Here is a 27,826-nt window from a genome sequence, read left to right as displayed (position 1 = left end):
CAATATCTTCCATAAAACGTAGTTGATTGATTTGAATAATAATTACTACCACTGCACAAACAGTGAAAAATGATATGCCTACAATTTATGAATTTGTCTTCTCTGTGGGTTGTATACTCATTCTTTATGCAAATTAATTATAATTATTATTTTTCAAAGTTCGTTTATGATTCATTCAAAGCATTAAAATAAATGAGAAACAGAGAGCGTCATATACCTTTAAGAAATACGTGGGGGCGGAGTTTATAACCCTTTAGGAAACGCCCCTATACGATCCGCCTCCTTGCTGCGGTCTGCAGCCAGACTCTGACCCTTTTACAGCGACGCCCACTTTATATCAGGTAATGAGGTTATCTAGCCTACTCTTTCATTTTACGGGAAAGCCTTGTTTACATTAGTGATTGTCTGTATGATGTAGAATAATAATCAAATGCAGCTAAAGATTGATAAGCTGGCGTTAGATTTGCCTAGTAGCTTGCTAGGCTAAACAAACGTGTTTGTGTTTTATTTTTGCAGGCGAGGCATCATTGGACTCTAGTAGTCCTGATTTTGTGCCATCTGTGTTCATGTACACAAAACAAAGCCAGAACCCAAATGCAAAGATGGACAGGTAAGATTAGAGTTGTCCTCCTCTCAGTCGTTTTATGTTTTGTTTTCCTCTCTTGCATAAGCTGTGGTGCCTACAGCTGCTGTTTTGAGATATGGATTAGTCTAACTATACATTTCTGCTGTTACTGTAGGTACCATAGGAAAAGGAGGAGAGCTGACACTGCAGCAAATCAACGTGTTACTTCTGAAACTCCAGAACAAGAATGCAGCATGGATCATTGTCCTGGTATGAATATATTTATGAATATTTCATCTTACAATTAACTGATTGATTGTCAGGGTTCCCACCCTCACTGAAAGAGTTGCTCCTAGTGTGTGTGTGCTCCTGCCAGGCCCACTGCTCCAATGGCTATGTATGTCTGTGTGTGACGTGTACACTGGCCCCTGGATGGGTCAAATGCAGAGGAAAAATCTCCCCCTGGGATCAATAATGTATCTTCTCTTCTGTCATGGAAAAGTTTTGAAAATTCATTGGTAAAAATGTGTGAGAACCCCTGAATTGTGAACTTGTTTGCATTGGTTGCAGCACATGCTAATTTTTCACTTTTCTATATTAAAGCTGAAGAGGATATCCCAGTTCCAAAGAGAGAGTACGAGGATCTGAACATGAGAGACAGTCAACTTCAGGAGGAATATGTCAACCTGCGACAGGAGTTTGTTGTTAAGGTAACATTCACGATCTTTGATAATCCCCTTGCGTAGCTTGACAAGCTGTTTATCTCTGCCATCCTTCTGTTGCCACTATGCGCGCGCATACGTTCTACGTCATCATTGTGTACAAACACAAAAAGGGTCTTTCCCCCGACTCGGTCGGCAGTCTCGTGCGCTGTTCACATGTCAGTAGTGTTAATTTCGTCAGCTATTTTTTTATTTAGTTTTAGTCTTAGTCCTGTGTTAAATTTCCTTTTTAGTTTTAGTCATATTTAGTCACCTTCATCCTGTTTTTATTTAGTCAAGTTTTAGTCGACTAAAAGTCTGAGCATTATAGTCTTATTTTAGTCGACTAAAACAGTAAACATTTTAGTCAAGATTTAGTCGACTAAAAGTCTGAGCATTTTAGTCTTATTTTAGTCAAAGAAAACTAATTATTTTAGTCTACTTTTTGTCAATGAAAACTGTTGAGTCTTTTTTAGTCATCAGATTATATAGAACATTTCAGTCAAACTGGTCTAGCCAAAACCAATAATTTGTCATTTAGTATATAAATAAATAAGATTATATCTTGTCCTTATTTGATGAAAAACACAGGTTGAATGATTAAGCAGCTTTGCAGAGTATCAGGTTGGTGGTGTTTGTACCAGCTGTGTTATGGCCACATTGCTTCCCTTCTGATGAAACAATGCATTCGCTTTTTTTCTCCGCCTCATTGTAGCGAAGATGGGCCCAAATATCACATCGTTTCTTTCTCCCACGCAGTGGTGGCTTTAGACTTTTTCGTTGTCAGTCATTTTGACGGACAGGATTGTAACATTTCCGTCATAATCCATTATTATCCGTCGAGTGCACACTGTATCACTCACTCGCGCTGACGGGGGGGTATTCGGTTAACGCGACCACTGCTCCCAAGCCCTGTTGTTGCCATTTTATTTTCTGTTAAATAAGGTTAGTTAGACCCATAGGGTTAGACCCGAGTCTTCCTGACGGTTCATATTGTGCCGCTGCCCGGTGTAATTCAAATGTACCGCCGCGCGCAGCACAGAAACAGCTGCTGCTCTGCCGCAGCACCGGAAAAGGAACTGCTGGGAGAAAAACTGACGATCAGGGATTTAACGTTATCTTTGATAATATTTCATCTCCTCATTTTTCGTCAACGAAAGTAAAGAGAGATTTTGTCATAGTTTTTATTTAGTAAACTACATTTTCGTCTCGTCACTTTTCGTCAACGATATTGCATGATGATTTCGTTACAGTTATGGTTTACTGCCGTCTCGTCATCGTCTCGTTTTCGTCATGGAAAAAAAGGTCGTTGACGAACATATTTCGTCATAGTTTTAGTCAACGAAATTAACACTACATGTCAGCGGTGTTTTTCGCTCATGACTGGTGCAGAAAACTCTGAATTATATCCGCGAAATCACGCAAAACATGGGTTATTGTTGTGCTTTCGGATGTACGAACGGTGCGGGATCTGGGAGAATTTTTCATTAATTTCCCCAAGACAAAATCATCCGCCGAAACTGGATTATTTTAGTGAATCGTGTTGGCTGGCAGCCGACAAAATGGAGCAAGTTGTGCTCTGACCACTTCGCGTCTGATGCATACGATGTTGATCCTGCCATCGTCAAGTCTGTTGGTGGAGAAGCATTTAAAGTACATCGGAGGCTGAAACCCGGAGCCGTCCCCTCCATATTTGAGCACAAAAAACAACCGAAAGAACGAAAGAGCCGGGTAATGCAGAAACGCCAAAGAACTGAGGTAAACACATTTTGATTTGATTTCAAAGTGCACGGAGCACAGAGCGGACAGCAGATAACGGAATTGCAGTTTTATTGCTTATAGATTATCAGAAAATGTCAAAGGGGACACAGCCCCATTGGATATTAACCTATGGATTAACTACATCATCGTTTTTATCGTTTTAATGCCATTTTACGGGGTTCGTACGGTCATTGAAAACCTGGAAAAGTCATGGAAATTCAAAATGCAAATTCCAGGCCCTGGAAAAGTTATGGAAAACGATGTTTATCCCAAAGTTTTGGAAAAGTCATGGAAATGTAAATAGAGTTGCGTCAAATATAATTTACATTTGATCTAATCGCCAAAATAATCTGCTGTCGCGAGCTGTTATGTGCCATCATGACGCGCATGGTGTTATTTTTTAATATATGAAGCGCGAGCTGTGTGCTCGAGTCTTCCTGCCTGTCGGTTGAACTCTGCTGCTCCGGTATGACGGTCAGCTAGATTAGCTACGGTGCGTTCGTTAACTGTGCGGAGTCACTGTGGCGCAGACTGCACCGCTGGTGAACAGCTGTTAGAACGGGCCGTTCAGGTGTTCAGAGCAGAGCGGCAGAGCGTGATGTGAACTGAAATATGTTTCTGTCACAATATCATTAAGGAATCGTTGAGCTAGCTAGCTAGCATACATTGTCACTATCTGCTAACGTTAGCTCTAGCCTTAGTTTTCTAATAGTTTTTTTCATAGGCTATAAACGGAGGTGGTATAAGTATAGATATTGTGCTAGAGTAAAAGTAGAAGTACTCAGATCTTGTTCTTAAAAGTAGAAGTACTCAGATCTTGTACTTGAGTAAAAGTAGAAGTACTCAGTTCTTTTACTTGAGTAAAAGTAGAAGTACTCAGGACTTGTACTTGAGTTAAAGTAGAAGTACTCAGATAAGTAGTACTCAGATCTTGTACTCGAGTAGACGTACTCAGATCTTGTACTTTAGTAGAAGTGGAAGTACTCAGATCTTGTACTTAATAAAAGTATAGTACTCAGATGTTGTACTTGAGTAAAAGTAGAAGTACTCAGATCTTGTACTTGAGTAAAAGTAGAAGTACTCAGGTCTTGTACTTGAGTAAAAGTAGAAGTACTCAGGTCATGTACTTGAGTAAAAGTAGAAGTACCAGAGTGTAGGAATACTCTGTTACAGTAAAAGTCCTGCATTCAGAATGTTCCTCAAGTAAAAGTATAACAGTATTATCATCAAAATATAGTGAAAGTAGCGACAGTAAAAGTAGTCATTGTGCAGATTGGTCCATTTCAGAATAATATTTATGATATGTTTTATAATGATTGATCATGAAAGTGTTCTCAAAGCTGGTAAAGGTGCAGCTAGTTTGAATGACTTTGTATACTGCAGGGTAGCTGGTGGATTTACTCCAGGTGGAACTAAAGTCTGATTTAACACTTGATTAGATTTACCATCATTCATCCACATCTGTAGAGTAACTAAAGGTATTAAATACATGTAGTGGAGGAAAAGTACACCATGTACCTCTGAACTGTAGTGGAGTAGAAGTACACCATGTACCTCTGAACTGTAGAGGAGTAGAAGTACACCATGTACCTCTGAACTGTAGAGGAGTAGAAGTACACCATGTACCTCTGAACTGTAGAGGAGTAGAAGTACACCATGTACCTCTGAACTGTAGAGGAGTAGAAGTACACCATGTACCTCTGAACTGTAGATGAGTAGAAATACAAAGTAGCAAAACATTGAAATACTTAAATAAAGTACAAGTATCTCAAAATTGTACCCACGTATAGTACTTGTTGAGTTTATGAACTTGGTTACTTTACACCAGTGGCTATAAAGATAGAAAGACTAAGCGTTGCACAGAGGCATGGCAATACATTTTCAAAATGCTCAACAGTGCTGCCAGAATTATAAACTGACTGCTACACAATTAAAATAAATGCTTTTATATATTTCTATTAGATGTGATTCTTTGGCGTTTCTGTTATTATTGACACTGCTGCTTTCAGGGGTCGGGTCCTTGCCACCTTTTTCATACCAGCCTCCCTGACTACAGTTGCTTTAGCGTGTAGAAGCTAGTAAGCCTACTATTTGATTTCTTTTAGATAGGCACAACATGTTTCATATGCAGACCTTATTTTCCTGTTCCATGTTAAAATAAACCATTTTCAGTGGGAATTTTTTTTTGGTCATCGAAAATGAGGTAAAGGTCATTGAGAAGTCATGGAAAAGTCATTGAAAAAAAAATTGATTATATTTCACATCATTCATCCACATCTGTGAAGTAACTAAAGGTATTAAATACATGTAGTGGAGGAAAAGTACACAATTTACCTCTGAACTGTAGTGGAGTAGAAGTACACAGTAGCATAAAATGGAAATACTCAAGTCAAGTAAAAATACCTCCAAATTGTACTTAAGTACAGTACCTGAGTAAATGTACTTCCTACCTCTGAATTTACTGATATAATGTGATCATTTAATGTTCATTATTTTCAAATTCACAGTGTAGATATTTTAATAGCTAGTGATACCTGGATACTATAACTAATTTATAAAACAATGAAATTAGTTTGTGTGCTTCAACCCTTTTAGTTTTTGTATTTAGCTATACATAACTCTAACCTTATAATATAAATGATATAATGATAAAGTATGCAATATTCCATCATGATATTGGTTGAAAAAAACACATTTAGATTTTTGCATGTTTTGAATAATATATATTTTTTAAATTCTGTGAGAGCCAACCCCTTTGTATTTATTTTAAAAATAACAAGTCATTCTGAATCAAACAACCAATCAGTGCGTCTTTGTTGTATCAAGTTAATGGATATTTATTAGGGCTGTCAAATTAACGCGTTAATAACGCGTTAACGCAAAAAAAATTAACGCCACTAATTATTTTTAACACGATTAACACATGTGTATTTTTTTTTCCTCGGCCGCACCGTAGTTTCAGAGCGCATCGAGTTTAAAATACCATCTACAAGCTGATGCTGACAGCCCCGCTCCTGCCGCCCGCTTGTGGCAGACCACACTTCAACGCTCACCGGCAGGCACCGACTGGCCATCTGGAGGACCGGGAGGGTGTGTGTATGTGTGGCCTGAGCGAGCGAGAGAGAGACCTTACGTGCATTGTTGTTGTTAGCATCTGGTGCTAGCTAGCTGCGCTAACGGATATAAGGAGCTGTTTAAATGAAAACAGAGGAGCGCTCTATCCACACAACTGCGCCGAGCACTTGACTTTATGCAGGAAGCCAGACTGTGGGACATTGTACGAAAAGTCAGCACAGTCAGCACGGATAGTGCAACATGATTGCAGCGTCCAGGCAGCTCCCGTTCGAGCATATGCCTTGAGTTGCACATAGCTCCAACGATCCATCACACACACACACACACACACACACACACACACACACACACACACACACACACACACACACACACACACACACACACACACACACACACACACACACACACACACACACACACACACACACACACACACACACACACACACACACACACTGTATTATTGAATGAGAGAGGTTCCAGGTTGACTTGAGGCGAATATTTGTAATGTTCAGAGGATGTTGTGTTTAATATTCATGAGGATATTTGTCATTGTTCAAATGATAATAAACATTAGCATAAAGCATATTTGTCCACTCATATGTTGATAAGAGTATTAAAAACTTGAAAAATATTCCTCTAAGGTACATTTAGAACAGATAAAAAACGTGTGATTAATTTGCGATTAAATATTTTAATCGACTGACAGCCCTAGTATTTATAATTCCTTTATTCAGTGGTATTTTAGGCTACAACGAGTCGGAATGCATTCTTGGGTTTCATTAAAAACCTTCATAGGTGTCCTAATACACTTGTGTCACTCTCTGTTGATTTATTTTTTTGTTTTATAGGAAGAGACCTGCAAAAACCCAGATAGGCATTATAATGAGGGGGAGAAGAGTATCATCGGAGAACAGCTGGATCAACATCAGGCTACAGCCACAATAGGAAAACCACACACCTGTGACCAGTGTGAGAAGAGTTTCTGGAGTTCAGGGAAATTGAAGCGCCACAAACGTACCCACACTGGAGAAAATCCTTTCACCTGTGTCCAGTGTGAGAAAAGTTTCACGGACTCAGGCTCATTGAAGCGCCACCAGATCATCCACACTGGAGAAAAGCCTTTCACCTGTGACCAGTGTGGGAAGAGCTATAGCCAGTCAGGCCATTTGAAGATTCACAAGCGAACCCACACTGGAGAAAAACCCTACTCCTGTGACCAGTGTGAGAAAAGTTTCACGGACTCACGCTCATTGAAGCGCCACCAGATAATCCACTCCTTTGACCAGTGGAAGAAAGAGTTCAGTGACTCATACAGTGTGAAGCTCCACCAGCCTACCCACACTGGAGAAAAACCTGACGTCTGTGCTCCCTGTGAGAAGAGTCTCAGAGAACCAGACCACATGGGAGAACACCTTCACTAGTGCACTGAGACTGTTCAGAAAGAGTGAGGTGGACTGTTTGACACAACCCGCTGTTAAAGGATGTTGTGTGGATTTCAAAAGTTGTTCAAATGTTCTCAATAATATTCAAATGCATGCACTTCAGTTGTCAACTTGTATTTGTTTCCACAGCAAACGCACACAAAGCTCACTAAAGAACAAGGCACCACAGTCAGTTAAATATAAGAATGTTATAAATATGTGGTAATTTAACAACAAGCTAAAGCCTACTGATTTCTAAAAGTGTGCATAGAGCCTTTAGTCTCATAAAAGCTGGATAGAGCGTCACTTTGAACCATAAACTATTACCGTTGCGTTGCTGACTGTATTCATTCAGGCCATTTTACCATCAGAGAGAGGTTCCACAGGGGTCTATCCTTGGTCCATTCATGTTTACATTAGATGTTACTTAACTTTTTCCAGTAGCCAGACTTTCTCCTTCGACCTTTTCTCTGTTGGGGAGGTTTGTAAGGCTCTAAAGGGCCTAGACTCCAATAATGGTGAATGATCAAAGCAAAGAATATTTAAGCTTGAACAACATTCTATCTCCTCACCAGTCAGGCTTTAGGAAGCAGTACAGTAACGGCTGCTTTGAAAGAAGTGAATGACATTGTTGAAGGCTTGGACGCAAAGAGCTACTGTGCTGCCCTTTTTATAGACTTATCCAAGGCATTTGATACTGTGGACATGGCATTCTATGCCAGAAGTTATCCCATAGGCCCGTCTGACCAAGCTGTTGGTTGGTTTTCAAACTATTTCTCATATCGCAAGCAATGTGTCTAATTCAGCAGTCTCTCCTCAAGCTTTCTTAATGTGCCCAGAGGTGTTCCTCAAGGTTTGGTCTTGGGACCCACCCTTTTTTACAATTGATATAAATTATGTGTGTCAACATATTGATGCCTCTGTACATCTATATGCAGATGATACTGTTCTATACTGTTGTGCTAGCACTGTTGCCCTTGCATTTGAACGTCTGCAGTCTGCTTTTGACACGTTTCAGTCTAGGGCTGCACGATTTTGGGAAAAAATATAATTGCGATTTTTCTGACAAATATTGCGATTCGAATTGCGATATTTGTTTTTAAGCGACCCAACAGAAGTTTATTGTAAAATGCGGCCATAACTCCAGCTAGGAAGGTCGTATCAACGTGCTCCCGTCTCTAGCACCCCCGCAGCCCGAGCTACGAGTGAAAAAAACTAAACTTACATGAAACTTCCGTTGGGTTGCTTTAAAGTCAAGCTTCAGTTTAAGATTCACCCTGTAATAGAAACATGTGATGGAGCATTACTAACCTGACCCAGATGGTTCACCAAACCATCTAAAGCTCCATTGGAAGCCATTTGGAAAGAGCAGGCACTTTCAGAAGCACTTGGCAGGTGATTGGATCAATCTGTCTATCACCTTCTATCATGGGCTACTTCTGATTGATTAACAATGGCTGATATATGTGGAGCACAGCACTTCTGATTGGTGTGGATGACTGACACATAAGAAAAAAAAATTGTAAAACAAAATCGCACGGTTTGCGATTTGATAATCGCATCATTTCAAATCGCAATTTCGATTTAAAATCGATTAATCGTTCAGCCCTACTCTGTACATCTATATGCAGGTGATACTGTTCTATACTGTTGTGCTAGCACTGCTGCCCTTGCATTTGAACGTCTGCAGTCTGCTTTTGACACGTTTCAGTCACACCTGTTCCACCTCAGGTTGGTGTAAAATTCAGACGAGACAAAAGTCATGTTGTTTTCCAAGAAGAAACAGTTACCAACTGTTCTTCCCTGCATCAAGTCTGCACAGCGTAACCCCATAGAAGCTGTTAACAGCTACAGATACTTGTGCATCACTATAGATGAAAACCTCTGCTTTAAACCTCATATTGACTATCTTTTAAGGAAACTGAAATTCAAACTGGGATTTTTTTTTTAAGAAACAAGGCCTGCTTCTCCACAAGTGCTAGGAAATGGCTTGTAGCTGCCAAATTGTTGCGGCTCTTGGACTACAGGGATGTTGTGTACATGAACGCCTCAGCTCACTCCCTTCATCTGCTGGACGCTGTTTACCATGGGGCTCTGAGGTTCATAACCAATTGTTAACCCCTCACACACCATTGCACGCTGTACGTTTTAGTTAACTGGACATCACTATCAATGCGCAGATCTCTGCACTGGTACAAATTCATCTATACCGCCATGCTTGGACTGCTGCCCCTCTACATATCACACAAACAGTACAGCTATAGACTACGATCTCAAAATTACATCACTCTGTCCGTCCCCTCAGTATTCACCGAGCTTGGGAAAAAGCCATATCATACTCTGCCCCCTGAACCTGAAACACACTTCAGCAGGATAAAAGTATACTTCGGGACAATGGTGGATTTTGCATACAATACATCAAAGTAACATACACAGCACAACCCTCTATTTAAGCTAGAGGGAACAGATGACACAAATACAACAACAACAACAAAGACAAATCAAAATAAAACTTGAATTGGAACCTTTGAATTGTGTTACCATGGAAACACCTTTGCATCTTTCAAACCTGACCCACGTGAAGACGTCCATCAACCGGCACGAGTTATTGAAACTACTTTCACACATCAACGGTAAGAAAAACAGCATTTCTGCAGCTGGGTCGTTTCTATGAGATGTTTACGGGAGCTATTGTTTGGCTGGCAGAGGGAGATTTATTTTACTCTTTCAAACTTATTTTGATATTTTATGAAAATAGAGTTTGTTGTTCTGCATGTTGGATACTGCGACTGAAATGTATGTTTCTCTGCACAAGACTGACTTATTGTCTTTATTTATATGTGTAATATATAGCTTTACCTCATTTTAAAGCTGCATTTATTTAAAAAATGCACAAACTAAAGCACAACAAGATATGTCTCTATGTGTCAGATGTGCAAGTGTCTAACTGGAGTGACTCCATCTCTCTTTGAGCTTTGTGGTAGTGATTGTTTTGTCAAATGAATGGTCTCAAGGTTAACATTTAGAAAAACACAAAATGTTTATTTTAATTCCTGTAGTTGGCTAATAAGTAATATGGTAATCTCTGTTATTGCAGATGGCTGAACTTCAGGTAGACGATAACACAAGCAGCAGAATGACTTCATCAGCAGAGGTAAGTTACTTTAACTTTTAAAAGTGAAAATCCTGGTTAAATAATTATTAATATTTGAGTGAAAACAATGAAGAATTAATAAAGCATTCGTTATACTGAGTGAATCATATTGGTTGCTAGGAAACATCTGGCAAAATCAATCAAAAATGTAAACCGGAAGTCACCTGTAGCAAATAGTGAGTGCTAAAGCTACAGTAGCATATACGAGGAGATGGTAACATCTGATCAATCACATTTACTCAGAGGTGGGAGAAGTACTCAGATCTTGTACTTGAGTAAAAGTAGAATTACTCAGATCTTGTACTTGAGTAAAAGTAGAAGAACTCAGATCTTGTGCTTGACTAAAAGTAGAAGTACTCGGATCTTGTACTTGAGTAAAAGTAGAAGTACTCAGATCTTGTACTTGAGTAAAAGTAGAAGAACTCAGATCTTGTGCTTGACTAAAAGTAGAAGTACTCGGATCTTGTACTTGAGTAAAAGTAGAAGTACTCAGATCTTGTACTTGAGTAAAAGGAGAAGTACTCAGATCTTGTACTTGAGTAGAAGTACTCAGATCTTGTACTTTACTAAAAGTAGAAGTACTCAGATCTTGAGTAAAAGTAGAAGTACTCAGATATTGTACTTGAGTAAAAGTAGAAGTACCAGAATGTAGGAATACTCTGTTACAGTAAAAGTCCTGCATTCAAAATGTTCCTCAAGTAAAAGTAGAAAAGTATTCTCATTAAAATATAGTGAAAGTAGCGACAGTAAAAGTAGTCGTTGTGCAGATTGGTCCATTTCAGAATAATATATATGATATGTTTTATAATGATTGATCATGAAAGTGTTCTCAAAGCTGGTGAAGGTGCAGCTAGTCTGAATGGCTTTGTAGACTGCAGGGTAGCTGGTGGATTTACTCCAGGTGGAACTAAAGTCTGATTCAACACTTGGTTATATTTCACATCATTCATCCAGATCTGTAAAGTAACTAAAGGTATTAAATACATGTAGTGGAGTTAAAGTACACAATTTACCTCTGAACTGTAGTGGAGTAGAAGTACACAGTAGCATAAAATGGAAATACTCAAGTAGAATACCTCAACATTGTACTTAAGTACCTGAGTAAATGTACTTCCTACCTCTGAATTTACTGATATAATGTGATCATTTAATGTTCATTATTTTCAAATTCACGGTGTAGATATTGTAATAGATAGTGATACCTGGATACTATAACTAATTTATAAAACAATGAAATTAGTTTGTGTGCTTCAACCCTTTTAGTTTTTTGTATTTAGCTATACATAACTCTAACCTTACAACAGATAAAGTAAGCAATATTCCATCATGATATTGGTTGAAAAAAACACATTTAAATTTAGCATGTTTTGAATCATATTTAAAAAATGTCTCTGTGAGAGCCAACCCCTTTGTATTTATTTTAAAATAACAACAAATCATTCTGAATCAAACAACCAATCAGTCTGTCTTTGATGTTTTGTTGTATCAAGTTAATAGGTATTTATACTTCTTCCTTTATTCAGTGGTATTTTAGGCTACAACGAGTCAGAATGCATTCTCGGGTTTCATTAAAAACCTTACTTTAACTTGCATCAAGACATTCATATGTGTCCTAATACACTTGTGTCACTTTCTCTGTTGATTTGTTTTATAGGAAGAGACCTGCAAAAACCCAGATAGACTTTATGATGAGGGGGAGAAGAGTATGATTGGAGAACAGCTGGATCAACATCAGGCTACAGCCACAATAGGAAAACCACACACCTGTGACCAGTGTGAGAAGAGTTTCTGGGGTTCAGGGAATTTGAAGCGCCACAAACGTACCCACACTGGAGAAAAACCTTTCACCTGTGACCAGTGTGAGAAGAGCTTTAGCCAGTCAGGCTATTTGAAGATTCACCAGCGAATCCACACTGGAGAAAAGCCTTTCACCTGTGACCAGTGTGGGAAGAGCTTTAACCAGTCAGGCCATTTGAAGATTCACCAGCGAATCCACACTGGAGAAAAGCCTTTCACCTGTGACCAGTGTGGGAAGAGCTTTAACCAGTCAGGCTATTTGAAGATTCACCAGCGAATCCACACTGGAGAAAAGCCTTTCACCTGTGACCAGTGTGGGAAGAGCTTTAGCCGGTCAGGCAATTTGAAGATTCACCAGCGAACCCACACTGGAGAAAAGCCTTTCACCTGTGACCAGTGTGAGAAGAGTTTCAGGGACTCACGCTCATTGAAGCGCCACCAGCGAATCCACTCCTTTGACCAGTGGAAGAAAGAGTTCAGTGACTCATACAGTGTGAAGCTCCACCAGCCTACCCACACTGGAGAAAAACCTGACGTCTGTGCTCCCTGTGAGAAAAGTCTCAGAGAACCAGACCACATGGGAGAACACCTTCACTAGTGCACTGACTGTTCAGCAAGAGTGAGGTGGACTGTTTGACACAACTCACTGTTAAAGGATGTTGTTTGGATTTCGAAAGTTGTTCAAATGTTCTCAATAATATTCAAATGCATGCACTTCAGTTGTCAACTTGTATTTGTTTCCACAGCAAACACACACACACAAAGCTCCTTAAAGAACAAGGCACAACAGTCACTTAAATGTAATAATGTTATAAATATGTGGTAATTTAACAACAAGCTAAAGCCTACTGATTTCTAAAAGTGTGCATAGAGCCTTAGTCTCATATAAGCTAGATAGAGTGTCGCTTTGAACCATAAACTATTACCGTTGCTCACTGTACTCATTCAGGCCATTTTACCATCAGAAAGAGGTTCCACAGGGGTCTATCCTTGGTCCATTCATTTTTTCATTAGATATAACATAACTCTTTCTAATCAATATTTTAATGTCAATATTTTTGCTGATGCCGACGCTTTATCACAACCATTAAATGTCAACAGCTAAACAGATGTCTGTGAATTATATAAAAAAATAACATCTTTAGAAAGCTTCAGAATATAGACAGGAATACAACTTGAAGGTCTTGTAGGTGAAAATGTCTTCCTCTAATTTTAACGACCTTTAAATATATTGTAACAATCTATATAGCTATATATTTTGTAAGACACTACGGGTCAATACCATAGACTGTATATATAAATGGACGTAGGGTCCGTGACGTCACCCATAAAGGGAATACTTACTTCCGGGTGTACAATTCTCCGTTATCCAATGGGAATGGACGCTCACATTGCCTTTAAGGGCAGCCGACACAAACGAATGCCGTGCTTCCATGAGCGTCAAATCCCGCCGCAGATGGGAATACATTGCAATCAGTTGAAAGCTATTTGCGTCCCTTTTATGAAGCTGAAGGAGCCTAGGAGCGTCACAACTGCACGCCACGGACACTGACCAAACGTCGCTCCTGGACGATTATGGAGTGAGAGTGTGTTGGATTGGACGAGGCAGTGCATGCACTGATCTGATGCTTCTTGACATGAGAGCAGTTTCCCAGCTGAGTGAAGAAAATATATGAACCTCACGGGAGTCACTCCTCAGTTTATACCGTGTTTTGTTTCAATTAATGTATCATTTAGTTACACATATGTCTGAACAACAAAGTGGTCAAAAATCATTTTCTTCATTTATTGGAAACATTTTCATGATCGCTTTTTTCGTTTATATTTTAAGCATGGCGTTTATCTTTTTTGAGAATTAGTTCTTATTTTATTTAATGTATTTGGGTCTACAACAGATGATACAAATGTTTGTGTCAGTAAATGTGTACTAGAGGCGGGGGTGTGTGTGGAAATAACAGGGACAGAGCTGGCTGCTGTCAGACGATCAGCTGTGTAGCGTCATCACAAACGGACGTCGCTTCACGTGACGCTCCGGAGGAAAGGACGTCCCATTGCTCTTAAAACTAATTTCCCTGCTTCTCGTGGTTTCCTTGCGTCTCTCCATGCTTCCCTGGTGGGAGGGACTAGTCGCAGGGAAACGACGCAAGTGAGGGACGCAAGGAATCCATTTAACCGAAGTGAGAAGGGCCCCAAGGCTTTTCCCCTTCTTGCTCCGTGCTAGAGCTTTTCCGTGCTGCGTCATTGCGTCATCGTTTTGCGTCATGACGTAACCGTTTGCGTGCCTGCTTCATAAAGCCAAACCGCGCGGAAACACCTCACATGATCGACAACAACAACAACAACAACAATGGCAGATTGTATTGAAGCGCTACTCGTTTTGGTTTTGCTCTGTCGAAACTAAATGGAACAAATGGGACGACTTTACTACCAACTTTACAGTCGTTACATGCTACATTCAAGACTTCTTTACAATCATCATCATCAACTTCAACGACGATTCGGTAGGAGAAAGAAGGTAAATATACGTCCCATTCGATGGCGTTAGAGCTAATACCCAGCTTTGCAGCATTAATTACTATGGCATAACCAGTGTCCCTGCTGAAAAACACAGCTTAGACCAACAAGGCTGCTCTGGCTGGTTTAATATTAGCTGGTTAAGAGGGGTTTTGGACACTTTAGCTGGTCGGGATAGCTGGTTTAGCTGTTAAAAGATGGTGGTCACAGTGGTCTAGCTGGTCACCATTAGCTGGTCGGGATAGCTGGTTTGGTCACAGTGGTCTAGCTGGTCAGACTGGTATGATCTTGAGTAGAACTTTAGCTGGGATTACTTGATAGTTAAGCTGGTCATATGATGATGAAACACTCTCACCCAATTGCAGTAGCTCAATGAACATCTATCATTTCAGATCAGAGCACCTGCCTTACCAGACTGTATTGTCTGTAAATAAATACTCATACATCAAATGATTAGAAGCAGGTAAATAATTTATAACACACAATGAACACTAACACACATTTAAAAAAAAAATTCAAAACACCCATTACTTCGTACTTTTAAGCAGTTTCCTTCAACTGTTTCTTTCCGCTTTTCACAAGGTCCTGTATTTTTTGTGAAATGTAGTAACCGGCCAACTTCTCCCTCTCGATCTTCTCCACGTTTTGTAAATTCAGCCATCCTCTGAAGCGCTCTTCAAAAAGAAAGGAAAAACAGATTAACTTTTAGCTTTGTGTTATGATTACTGAAATATGTGCACTGTGAGAAGAAAAATTTATCAAATTTTGTTTTGAACATTCACTGTGATTGGGTCTATTATCCACGCAATACGCGGTGGACCCGTTCAAATCCAGTTTTGAACAGTCTGCCGTGGTTCCATCCCATTTCAAGTGCTGTTCGAGGCTCGGTAACCCTCGGAGCACACTCTCCAATCACAGAGCTTGAGGACTATCACGGGGTTTGTCAAACAGAGCACATGGTGTAGTCCAAACGATAGCTGGGGATTCTGGGTAGTGTAGTGTCTTCATTGCCTTTAAGGGCAGTTGATACAAACGAATGCCGTGCTTCCATGAGCGTCCATAGAAGCACATGGACATCCCGGAAAGCTGAAAATGGACGCTAAGGGCCCCCCCTTGCGTTGAAAATGGACGCTAAGGCCCCCCCCCTCGGGTTGAAAATGGACGCTAAGGCCCCCCCCCTTGCGTTGGAAAAAGCCGGCAGGGGACTTGACATAACGTCAACATAGGCCGACCTGGGAGTGAGGATGTGTTGGCTGATTAGGGATCGACCGATATGGCTTTTTCAAGGCCGATACCGATTATTAGTAATCAAGGAGACCGATAACCGATATTTGGAACCGATATACATTTGCAGTAAAATCAGAAAATCTTGGCGTCAAAATGTAGAATAACGCAAACTCCAACACAACTCAACACAACTTCTTTGAAATGCATTTAAGCATATATTATGTTTAATTAACTTTTAAACATCTTACAACTGGTTTCCTCTCTGTGCCCTTTTCTTTAGTGCAGCCATCTGCAATGAGTTAGAGAGAGACAAGAAGTGGGGCTGCAGGCTGACATGCTTAACTAACAATAATGCTTAATTTATTATATCTGTCTATCTAGCATAACATCCCAATAAGCTGCTAGCAACTGCAAAACACTAGTGCTGGCTAATGTTTTGCAAACTATTAAAAGTGAGGCTATGACAGTAGACCTAACGTTAGTCTAGTAGCCTCACTTCTAATATTTTGCTAAACATTTGCTAGATACATGTCGCTAAATTGATTTATCTACTTTTAATACTTTTTAATAGGGTTGGGTATCGTTTGAATTTCCACGATTCTGATTCCGATTCTACTTTTCGATTCCGGTTCTTAACGGTTCTCGATTCCGATTCTTTGAGGGGCAGGGTAAAAAAATTATACATGCTTCTTCCACCAAAAAAATTACATTTATTCGAGAAACTTTTACACAGGTTAGTTCAGAGTAATATTCACATTAATCAGTCTGTTTATATTTACTGCTATGTATCTGTAACCTGAGAACCACTGAAGCTACAGTGCAACAGTCCAACTTTTAAAGGACCCCCCCCCCCATTTAAAAACAGTTCTTGTTGAGAAAAACAAGCATATCTGCCTTCTCAGGTATACCGGGAAGAAATGTTTGAACATTTTAAAGTAAAATGCTTCAATCTGTTTGTGAATTGTGATCAAAACGTTTGAGACCCACTGAGATAACTTAGACTTAAGTGAACTATCTAAACACTCAAGAGTCCTTTACCTCACTGAGCTGTAGTTATCAGCCACTCAGTCTGACTGGAGAGGACTCTCCCTCCACATCATTGTAGAAACATCTTCTTCTTCCATTAGAGCAGCTAGCACCAGATGCTAATAACAACAGCTCGTACCGGTGCACCCTCCCTTTCTCCCTCGCTCACTCGCACGTTGGCTGTGAGCTGCGGGTGCCAGATAAGCCAACACCCCCCATTTTCATCACTTGCAGGGGCCATCGTACAGGGCAAATGAAGTGTAACCGGGATGAAAAGGGTGTTACATTTACTTAATTATGAATGTTGTTACATCAAGGCCGAGTACCAACGGTCAAAACATTTTTTTTTCTCCCAGAGCTGTCAGCGCAGCGCCTCCACAGATCTGGCGCCCTAGGCGAACATCTATAACGCCAGTGCGACGGGCTGGCCCTGGTCTCAGGTTACGCCGACTGTAGGAAGTGTAGGTACAACCAGAGCCATAGAATAGTATAATATAATAGAATATGGCGCTGGGTACAACCATAGATATATATATAAACACGTGTTTATATATATATATATATATCTATGGGTACAACGCTACATTTCCCGCCCCGCCGCAGTCATACAGTAGGCTACGGAGAGCGGCGAGAAACATTTCCTCAGGCATCGAAAAGCGGAACCGAAATTCACATTTCTAAATGATGCCGTTGGAATCGAAATGTTGGAACCGGTTCCGTTTCGGAACCGGTTCTCGGTACCCAACTCTACTTTTTAAGACCCCACGGACACCCTGCTACAGTATGATGGATATATTACTTTACACCCGGAAGTATGTATTGTCATTCTTATTTTCTATAAATTGAGGGATATACGCTATATTTTATTAACACCAGTATATACTTTATACATCCACCTCAAGTATTTGTCTCTGCACCGGAAATAATTTAATTTTAAAATTCAACCGCATATTATATAGACTATATCAGCGCCACACCTGCGTAACACATGGTCCCTCTTGTCTGAACAATTTTTTAAGCGATTTGAAATCTATTCTTGTCGACTTGCAGCCTAAATACAAAGATAACTCCACTCTCCTACCACTGCTTACCTCTAATGAGCCTTGGTAGAACTAGTGTCCGAGTCATGGGGTCCAGAACGGACTGAAGACATGTGGAACAGAGGACAGGCATGGTTCGATGTACAGGGAACTGGAACTTTGAACAGGTGCTTTCATCTTTTCTGCCTGTAGTTCTTGATCAGGTGTTTGATGTGGGCTGGCATGATCCTTTCTGCAGCGATGAATAAAGAAAACAAAGAAAACATTGTTAATGATGGTAACAACAATAATATTAGTATAACTATTTATATAGCACTTACACAATTGCAAAGTGATTCTCTCAATAAAAATAAAGAACAAAACAATACCAACAATAAAAAAACTATTATAGGAATGTTAAGAGACAAAGATATTATAAACATTCTGAGAGGCCGACTACAAAAGGGAGACTCAATGGCTCTTGATGACATCAATGAGCAGTCCCAATAGATGCTGTTGTATAAAAAGAAATAGATTTCTTCTATTTTGTGTTGGATGATTTGTTTTATTGATTGCTGATCGATGTGTGTATATATATATATATATATATATATATATATATATATATATATATATATATTAGTGGTGCACGATAATTATCGGCCCGATATTAGGAATTATGACGTCATCCCGATAAACCCGATAAAAGTATTAATAGCCCCGATAATATACAATATATTTTTTGGGTAAAAAAAGAAAAAGATACTGCGGTGTGGGTGGATTGGGATGAGGGGCGCTTGTCCCGTTTTGCCAGTACTGTGGTATAGTGGTTTAGGAAGAGGGGAGTTTTTCACAAATCCAGCGCTCCCTAACTCATGCCTGGCTGTGACGTAAATGGTGTGCGGCCGTGAAGCCAGGACAGTAAACAAACATGTCGTCGGTAGTATGGGACTATTTCAAAGTTTCAGAGTTAGATAGTTCGCTTGCTATTTGTATTAACGAATGCAGAAGTTCCACGAGGAGGGAAAAAGGCAACGAGCTATAATACTTCCAACCTGATCAGTCACCTGAAACATCGCCATCGCTACGATGGTGTGTTAAAAGCGTACGAAGACGCCTGCGCTGCTAAATGTCATTTGCTCACTACTAGTCTTTTTTTTACCACCAGGTGTGCAAAAACTACAGGTACATTTAATTTATATATTATATTATTATCGGTTATCGGTATCGGTCTTGAGAAGCAGGAAGTTATCGGTATTGGTTTAAACAATACCGTGCATCCCTAGTGTTTTTTAAGAGATAATATTTAACATAGCGAGACATTCCGACACCAGAGAAAAATTAAATTGTGCGGGTAGATTAGTAAACCTGGTGTTTACCCTTCAGGCTTCGCGTCGGGATCTTCGGGGGTGCATAGGCATGCATTGCACCCCCAGTTGAATGTTGTGCACCCTATATTCAAAAAAGAGAACGGAGCAAAAAATACAAACAACAAATTGTGTCAGGTGCGCGTGACCTGCTCCGCTGTGCGTGCATCATTTCCAAAGTGCTTCCACAGCAGTGACACATATCTGTGGATAATCATTTATACGAAAATGGTTAAAGCAACCATCACTAAACGCCAGCAACACTGCATCTACTGCAGACAGTAGCAACAGGTCAGATGGGGACGCCACGTTACCCTCCGTTAACTTGTGGACACTAGCGTACTCCCGCCTGACTCGCCCCCAGAGCAGCAGTCTTCGCCGCCCCTCTGTGGCCCGCAGGTGCCAGGATACCACGACAAAACAGATTCTGCTCAGGTATATCTAAACAAGGCGGCCATTTTGCAGCTAGTGGTATCAAAATAGACTGGCTAGAATATGAATGTAAAATAGTGCCATATTCTGCCATGCCTGTAGAAATGTTGGGTCAAAAATAATGCATACAATAGCACCACGAATGGCTACAAAAAGATCTCGTATATCCCAAGCTTATCAACAAGCTAATGTTGAAGCTGAAATGTTATCATGAGGCCTGTACTACGAAGCAGGATTTTCGCTTAGCGGGCTAACTTCAGGGAAAACTCGGGGTTTCCGGTCCTACGACGCTGGTTCTCTTTTTAGCGGGATAGATCTCCATGGTAACTTATGCTGAGCGGCTAACCTGGGGCCAACACTACGAATCAAGATTTTCGTTTAGCAAGCTAACTTCTGGGATTTCCGGTCCTACGAAGCTGGTTCTCTTTTTAGCGGGCTAGATAACTTATTCTGAACGGCTAGCCTGCGCCGGAGCAGGATAGGTTCCAGGATAAGAGCTCAACTTTGGGGAGTTCTTCTTCTTCTTTGCTTTCATGGCGAATCGCTTCCACTTGGAGCATATCGCCACCTACTGTTGATTTTTTTAATGTGTAAACTGCCCATATTGTTCATGAAGAACAGTGTTCACATTGATTTTATTTTTCATTGAATGTAACCGTTTCAATAAGGATACATCTATTACAGGTTGAGGTAGAAATCATGGTGGAACAGCTGATAACAACAGTGTGCAGAGTTTAAAGCGATCAAGTCCTATTACAGGATAAAGGAAATACAGTTTAAACTGCCGTTGCAGTTCAAATCACCGACTGTGTGAACGTGAACATTAATAGAATATCACCTCCCATCTTCAGAGCAATCTGACTATTATAACATTACCGTTAAGAAAGCTTAATTAAATATCTGCCACAACATAAGTAACCGGATCAGAGTACATTAAGTACAGTCCGCGGCATATCACTTCATAATGTATCATATATCTCCTGATCTGAGTCAGCTGAGCCGTATCTGGCCGTGCAACACTCACAGTGTCACATACTGTATGCAGAAGTATTATTTTGAGCAACACATTAAGTTGACGAAACACTCGAGACAAATGTAATTAAAGTCAGATCGTGTCTTGGACGGGGCAGTGATATCATAAACCTGTTGATGTACGCATTCAAACACTTGTTCTGTTCCAGCTGTATTCACCTTGCAGGTGCAGCTCTGTGGCTTTGATCCTGGATAAAGTGTTTAAGTCATGGATGTTTAAAGTTTAACTTCTAATATGGTAATCTCTGTTATTGCAGATGGCTGAACTTCAGGTAGACGATAACACAAGCAGCAGAATGACTTCATCAGCAGAGGTAAGTTACTTTAACTTTTAAAAGTAAAAATCCGGGTTAAATAATTATTCATATTTGAGTGAAAACAATGATATTCTGTTTAAAGTTTAGCCGTCTAGAGTCCTGTTGATTTAAGTTTTCAGAATTGTTTACATGGTTACATTTGAGTCCAAACAATGAAGAATTAAAAAAGCATTCGTTATATTGAGTGAATCATATTGGTTGCTCGGAAACATCTGGCAAAATCAATCAAAGATGTAAACAGGAAGTCACCTGTAGAAAATAGTGAGTGCTAAAGCTACAGTAGCATAGACAAGGAGTTGTTAACATCTGATCATTCACATTTACTCAGAGGTGGTAGAAGTACTCAGATCTTGTACTTGAGTAAAACTAGAAGTACTCAGATCAATCAATCAATCAATCAATGTTTATCTATATAGCCCAATATCACAAATGTTACATTTGTCTCAGTGGTCTTCACAGTGTGTACAGAATATCAGTATGACAATACGACACCTTCTGTCCTTAGACCCTCTGTCCTTAGACCCTCACATCGTACAAGGAAAAACTTGAATATAAAACCCACAGTTTAAAGGGAAAAATGGGAGAAACCTCGGGGAGAGCAACAGAGGAGGGATCCCTCTCCCAGAACGGACAAACGTGCAATAGATGCCGTGTGTAAATTGAAAAGATAATACATTTGCAACATAGATAGTCCAAATGTTTGGAAATGCATGTGTGTATAATAGGAAGATGAATCCACAAGGATATCCATCCAGGACCTATGATCCAGGACCACAGCCACGACTCAAGATCCAGGGCTCGTGATCCAGGGCACTGGACCGCAGGATCATCCATGACTCCGGATCCCGGCGTATATAGACACCAAAAAGAAAGGCATTTGGGGAAGCTGGGTTAATCGGAACATGAGAGTACACAGGTATAGACAGAGAGAAGGAAGAAGTAAGATGTCCCCCGACAAACTAAGCCTATATCAGCAAAACTAGGGGCTGAATCTAATCAGCCTTAATTATAAGCTTTATCAAAAAGGAAGGTCTTAAGCGCACTCTTAAAAATGGATAGGGTGTCTGCCGCCCAAACACAAACTGGAAGCTGATTCCACAAATGTGGACCTTGATAAGAAAAGGCTCTGCCTCCCATTGTACTTTTAGAGACTCTAGGAACAACCAACAACCCTGCATTCTTGGAACGCAATGCCCTAGTAGGACAGTAGGGTATAATGAGTTCTTTAAGGTAAGATGGCGCCTGCCCATTAAGGGCTTTGTAGGCGAGAAGAAGAATTTTAAATTCTATCCTGTGTTCTATAGGGAGCCAGTGTAAGGCAGCCAGAACAGGAGTAATGTGGTCCCTTTTCCTAACTCTGGTTAGTACACGAGCCGCAGCATTTTGAATCAGCTGAAGCGACTTGACTGACTTCTTGGTACTCCCTGATAATAAAGAGTTACAATAATCCAGCCTTGAAGTAACAAATGCATGGACTAGTTTCTCTGCATCGTTTTGAGGCAAGATATGCCTGATTTTTGCAATGTTATGTAGATGGAAGTAGGCGGTCCTTGAAATAGATTTTATGTGGGCGTTAAAGGATAAATCCTGATCAAATATAACACCAAAATTCCTTACAGTCTCATTGGAGGCCAAATTAATGCCATCCATAGTTGTTCGGGAAATTATTGACCTAGACTCCTAGATATGACGTACAGGACCAACCCTGACGTTTGTTTATCTCCTTTAAGGACATAGGCTGCTTGAGCCATAAATGTTATTGTTCCCATTCTGTGACCGGTCAACACTAGGTCACAGATGGTCTGTTGTTGTGGGTGCACTAGGACACTTCCTTCTTTGTTGTTTGTGGACTCCAAGGTATGACATCTTCGAGGCCATAAGTGACGGACGCAAGTGACTCAGTGTGCCCAACTGGTTACACTATCTTATCAAGATATGTTGATTACTCTCTTTGAAACCAGTTAAATGGGCTAACAAGAGAGGTTCTCCAGAATTGACGTGGCAACCACCCGTGCAGTCAGACCGTGATTGCTGTGACTTGTGATGTGAATCCTCCGGCCGTAACTCCAAATAAACCTCCAGTGTTTGACATCAAAAGCTCCTGCTCCACCGTGTCTCCTTCCTGAGTCGGTGACTCCCACTACATTGCTACACAGAAGTTTCCTTTACAATAGTTAGTATATCTATAGATAATTTGTTTCGTAGATTCTTCGGCCAAGTACAATAACTTCAGTTTTGGTCGTGTTTATCAAAACATTTAAGGTCATCCACGTTTTTAAGTCCTTGAGGCAGTCTTGAATTTTATTTAGATGATTGAACTGTGACCAGTGTGAGAAGAGTTTACAGAATGATTCCTTATAATATTGCCTAACGGAAGCATATATAATGTGAACAAAATAGGTCCGAGCACTGAGCCCTGTGGCACCCCATGGCTAACTTAGGTTTGCGTGGAAGATTAATCGTTGACAAGATTCACAAGCGAACCCACACTGGAGAAAATCTTTTCACCTGTGACCAGTGTGAGAAAAGTTTCACGGACTCACGCTCATTGAAGCGCCACCAGATAATCCACACTGGAGAAAAGCCTTTCACCTGTGACCAGTGTGAGAAGAGTTTCTGGAGTTCAGGGATATTGAAGCGCCACAAACGTACCCACACTGGAGAAAAACCTTTCACCTGTGTCCACTGTGAGAAGAGTTTTAGCCAGTCAGGCTATTTGAAGATTCACAAGCGAATCCACACTGGAGAAAAGCCTTTCACCTGTGACCAGTGTGAGAAAAGTTTTAGCAGGTCAGACTCATTGAAGATCCACCAGCGAACCCACACTGGAGAAAATCCTTTCACCTGTGACCAGTGTGAGAAAAGTTTCACGGACTCAGGCTCATTGAAGCGCCACCAGATAATCCACACTGGAGAAAAGCCTTTCACCTGTGACCAGTGTGAGAAGAGCTTTAGCCAGTCAGGCCATTTGAAGATTCACAAGTGAACCCACACTGGAGAAAATCCTTTCACCTGTGGCCAGTGTGAGAAAAGTTTCACGGACTCACGCTCATTGAAGCGCCACCAGATAATCCACACTGGAGAAAAGCCTTTCACCTGTGACCAGTGTGGGAAGAGCTTTAACCAGTCAGGCCATTTGAAGATTCACCAGCGAACCCACACTGGAGAAAAACCCTACTCCTGTGACCAGTGTGAGAAAAGTTTCACGGACTCACGCTCATTGAAGCGCCACCAGCGAATCCACTCCTTTGACCAGTGGAAGAAAGAGTTCAGTGACTCATACAGTGTGAAGCTCCACCAGCCTACCCACACTGGAGAAAAACCTGACGTCTGTGCTCCCTGTGAAGAGTTTCAGAGAACCAGACCACATGGGAGAACACCTTCACTAGTGCACTGACTGTTCAGCAAGAGTGAGGTGGACTGTTTGACACAACTCGCTGTTAAAGGATGTTGTGTGGATTTCAAAAGTTGTTCAAATGTTCTCAATAATATTCAAATGCATGCACTTCAGTTGTCAACTTGTTTTGTTTTTTTCACAGCATACACACACAAAGCTCACTAAAGAACAAGGCACCACAGTCACTTAAATATAAGAATGTTATAAATATGTGGTAATTTAACAACAAGCTAAAGCCTACTGATTTCTAAAAGTGTGCAAAGAGCCTTTAGTCTCATAAAAGCTGGATAGAGTATCGCTTTGAACCATAAACTATTACCGTTGCGTTGCTGACTGTATTCATTCAGGCCATTTTACCATCAGAAAGAGGTTCCACAGGGGTCTATCCTTGGTCCATTCATGTTTACATTAGATGTTACTTAACTTTTTCCAGTAGCCAGACTTTCTCCTTCGACCTTTTCTCTGTTGGGGAGGTTTGTAAGGCTCTAAAGGGCCTAGACCAAAATAATGGTGAATGATCAAAGCAAAGAATATTTAAGCTTGAACAACATTCTATCTCCTCACCAGTCAGGCTTTAGGAAGCAGTACAGTAACGGCTGCTTTGAAAGAAGTGAATGACATTGTTGAAGGCTTGGACGCAAAGAGCTACTGTGCTGCCCTTTTTATAGACTTATCCAAGGCATTTGATACTGTGGACATGGCATTCTATGCCAGAAGTTATCCCATAGGCCCGTCTGACCAAGCTGTTGGTTGGTTTTCAAACTATCTCTCATATCGCAAGCAATGTGTATAATTCAGCAGTCTCTCCTCAAGCTTTCTTAATGTGCCCAGAGGTGTTCCTCAAGGTTTGGTCTTGGGACCCACCCTTTTTTACAATTGATATAAATTATGTGTGTCAACATATTGATGCCTCTGTACACTTGTGTCACTTTCTCTGTTGATTTGTTTTATAGGAAGAGACCTGCAAAAACCCAGATAGGCTTTATAATGAGGGGGAGAAGAGTATCATCGGAGAACAGCTGGATCAACATCAGGCTACAGCCACAATAGGAAAACCACACACCTGTGACCAGTGTGAGAAGAGTTTCTGGAGTTCAGGGATATTGAAGCGCCACAAACGTACCCACACTGGAGAAAAACCTTTCACCTGTGACCAGTGTGAGAAGAGCTTTAGCCAGTCAGGCTATTTGAAGATTCACAAGCGAATCCACACTGGAGAAAAACCTTTCACCTGTGACCAGTGTGAGAAGAGTTTTAACCAGCCAGGCGATTTGAAGATTCACAAGCGAATCCACACTGGAGAAAAACCTTTCACCTGTGACCAGTGTGGGAAGAGTTTTAACCAGTCAGGCGATTTGAAGATTCACAAGCGAATCCACACTGGAGAAAAACCTTTCACCTGTGACCAGTGTGGGAAGAGCTTTAACCAGTCAGGCTCTTTGAAGATTCACCAGCGAATCCACGCTGGAGAAAAACCTTTCACCTGTGACCAGTGTGGGAAGAGCTTTAACCAGTCATGCGATTTGAAGATTCACAAGCGAATCCACACTGGAGAAAAACCTTTCACCTGTGACCAGTGTGAGAAGAGTTTCTGGAGTTCAGGGATATTGAAGCGCCACAAACGTACCCACACTGGAGAAAAACCTTTCACCTGTGTCCACTGTGAGAAGAGTTTTAGCCAGTCAGGCTATTTGAAGATTCACAAGCGAATCCACACTGGAGAAAAGCCTTTCACCTGTGACCAGTGTGAGAAAAGTTTTAGCAGGTCAGACTCATTGAAGATCCACCAGCGAACCCACACTGGAGAAAATCCTTTCACCTGTGACCAGTGTGAGAAAAGTTTCACGGACTCAGGCTCATTGAAGCGCCACCAGATAATCCACACTGGAGAAAAGCCTTTCACCTGTGACCAGTGTGAGAAGAGCTTTAGCCAGTCAGGCCATTTGAAGATTCACAAGTGAACCCACACTGGAGAAAATCCTTTCACCTGTGGCCAGTGTGAGAAAAGTTTCACGGACTCATGCTCATTGAAGCGCCACCAGATAATCCACACTGGAGAAAAGCCTTTCACCTGTGACCAGTGTGGGAAGAGCTTTAACCAGTCAGGCCATTTGAAGATTCACCAGCGAACCCACACTGGAGAAAAACCCTACTCCTGTGACCAGTGTGAGAAAAGTTTCACGGACTCACGCTCATTGAAGCGCCACCAGCGAATCCACTCCTTTGACCAGTGGAAGAAAGAGTTCAGTGACTCATACAGTGTGAAGCTCCACCAGCCTACCCACACTGGAGAAAAACCTGACGTCTGTGCTCCCTGTGAAGAGTTTCAGAGAACCAGACCACATGGGAGAACACCTTCACTAGTGCACTGACTGTTCAGCAAGAGTGAGGTGGACTGTTTGACACAACTCACTGTTAAAGGATGTTGTTTGGATTTCGAAAGTTGTTCAAATGTTCTCAATAATATTCAAATGCATGCACTTCAGTTGTCAACTTGTATTTGTTTCCACAGCAAACACACACACACAAAGCTCCTTAAAGAACAAGGCACAACAGTCACTTAAATGTAATAATGTTATAAATATGTGGTAATTTAACAACAAGCTAAAGCCTACTGATTTCTAAAAGTGTGCATAGAGCCTTAGTCTCATATAAGCTAGATAGAGTGTCGCTTTGAACCATAAACTATTACCGTTGCTCACTGTACTCATTCAGGCCATTTTACCATCAGAAAGAGGTTCCACAGGGGTCTATCCTTGGTCCATTCATTTTTTCATTAGATATAACATAACTCTTTCTAATCAATATTTTAATGTCAATATTTTTGCTGATGCCGACGCTTTATCACAACCATTAAATGTCAACAGCTAAACAGATGTCTGTGAATTATATAAAAAAATAACATCTTTAGAAAGCTTCAGAATATAGACAGGAATACAACTTGAAGGTCTTGTAGGTGAAAATGTCTTCCTCTAATTTTAACGACCTTTAAATATATTGTAACAATCTATATAG

The 27,826-nt window shown here is 40.7% G+C and overlaps 3 protein-coding genes across 3 annotated transcripts; all 3 read left to right on the top strand.

The window, feature by feature from the left end:
* The first annotated feature begins 330 nt into the window (after nucleotides 1-330).
* On the top strand, nucleotides 331-13,156 carry LOC117457068 (zinc finger protein ZFP2-like). Its single transcript, XM_071205177.1, has 8 exons — nucleotides 331-341; nucleotides 517-610; nucleotides 741-835; nucleotides 1,169-1,275; nucleotides 6,957-7,528; nucleotides 10,144-10,162; nucleotides 10,627-10,683; nucleotides 12,338-13,156. The coding sequence occupies exons 2-8, from the start codon at nucleotides 567-569 to the stop codon at nucleotides 13,076-13,078; spliced, it is 1,635 nt and encodes a 544-aa protein (XP_071061278.1). The 5' UTR covers nucleotides 331-341; nucleotides 517-566; the 3' UTR covers nucleotides 13,079-13,156.
* Nucleotides 13,157-14,503: 1,347 nt separating this feature from the next.
* LOC139432865 (zinc finger protein 271-like) lies at nucleotides 14,504-27,650 on the top strand. The gene is made up of 3 exons (XM_071205219.1): nucleotides 14,504-14,995; nucleotides 21,355-21,411; nucleotides 25,765-27,650. Exons 1-3 carry the CDS (start codon nucleotides 14,882-14,884, stop codon nucleotides 26,770-26,772), a joined length of 1,179 nt encoding a protein of 392 aa, XP_071061320.1. The 5' UTR covers nucleotides 14,504-14,881; the 3' UTR covers nucleotides 26,773-27,650.
* On the top strand, nucleotides 23,843-24,919 carry LOC139432849 (oocyte zinc finger protein XlCOF6-like). Its single transcript, XM_071205258.1, is given in 1 exon segment — nucleotides 23,843-24,919. A coding segment is annotated over 1 exon segment (969 nt). The 3' UTR covers nucleotides 24,812-24,919.
* Nucleotides 27,651-27,826: the final 176 nt, after the last annotated feature.

The sequence above is a fragment of the Pseudochaenichthys georgianus genome, chromosome 13, assembly GCF_902827115.2.
Source record: "Pseudochaenichthys georgianus chromosome 13, fPseGeo1.2, whole genome shotgun sequence".
Classification (NCBI taxonomy): domain Eukaryota; kingdom Metazoa; phylum Chordata; class Actinopteri; order Perciformes; family Channichthyidae; genus Pseudochaenichthys; species Pseudochaenichthys georgianus.
The sequence above is the reverse complement of the archived record's forward strand: the minus strand, read 5'-3'. Positions and strand labels throughout refer to the sequence as shown.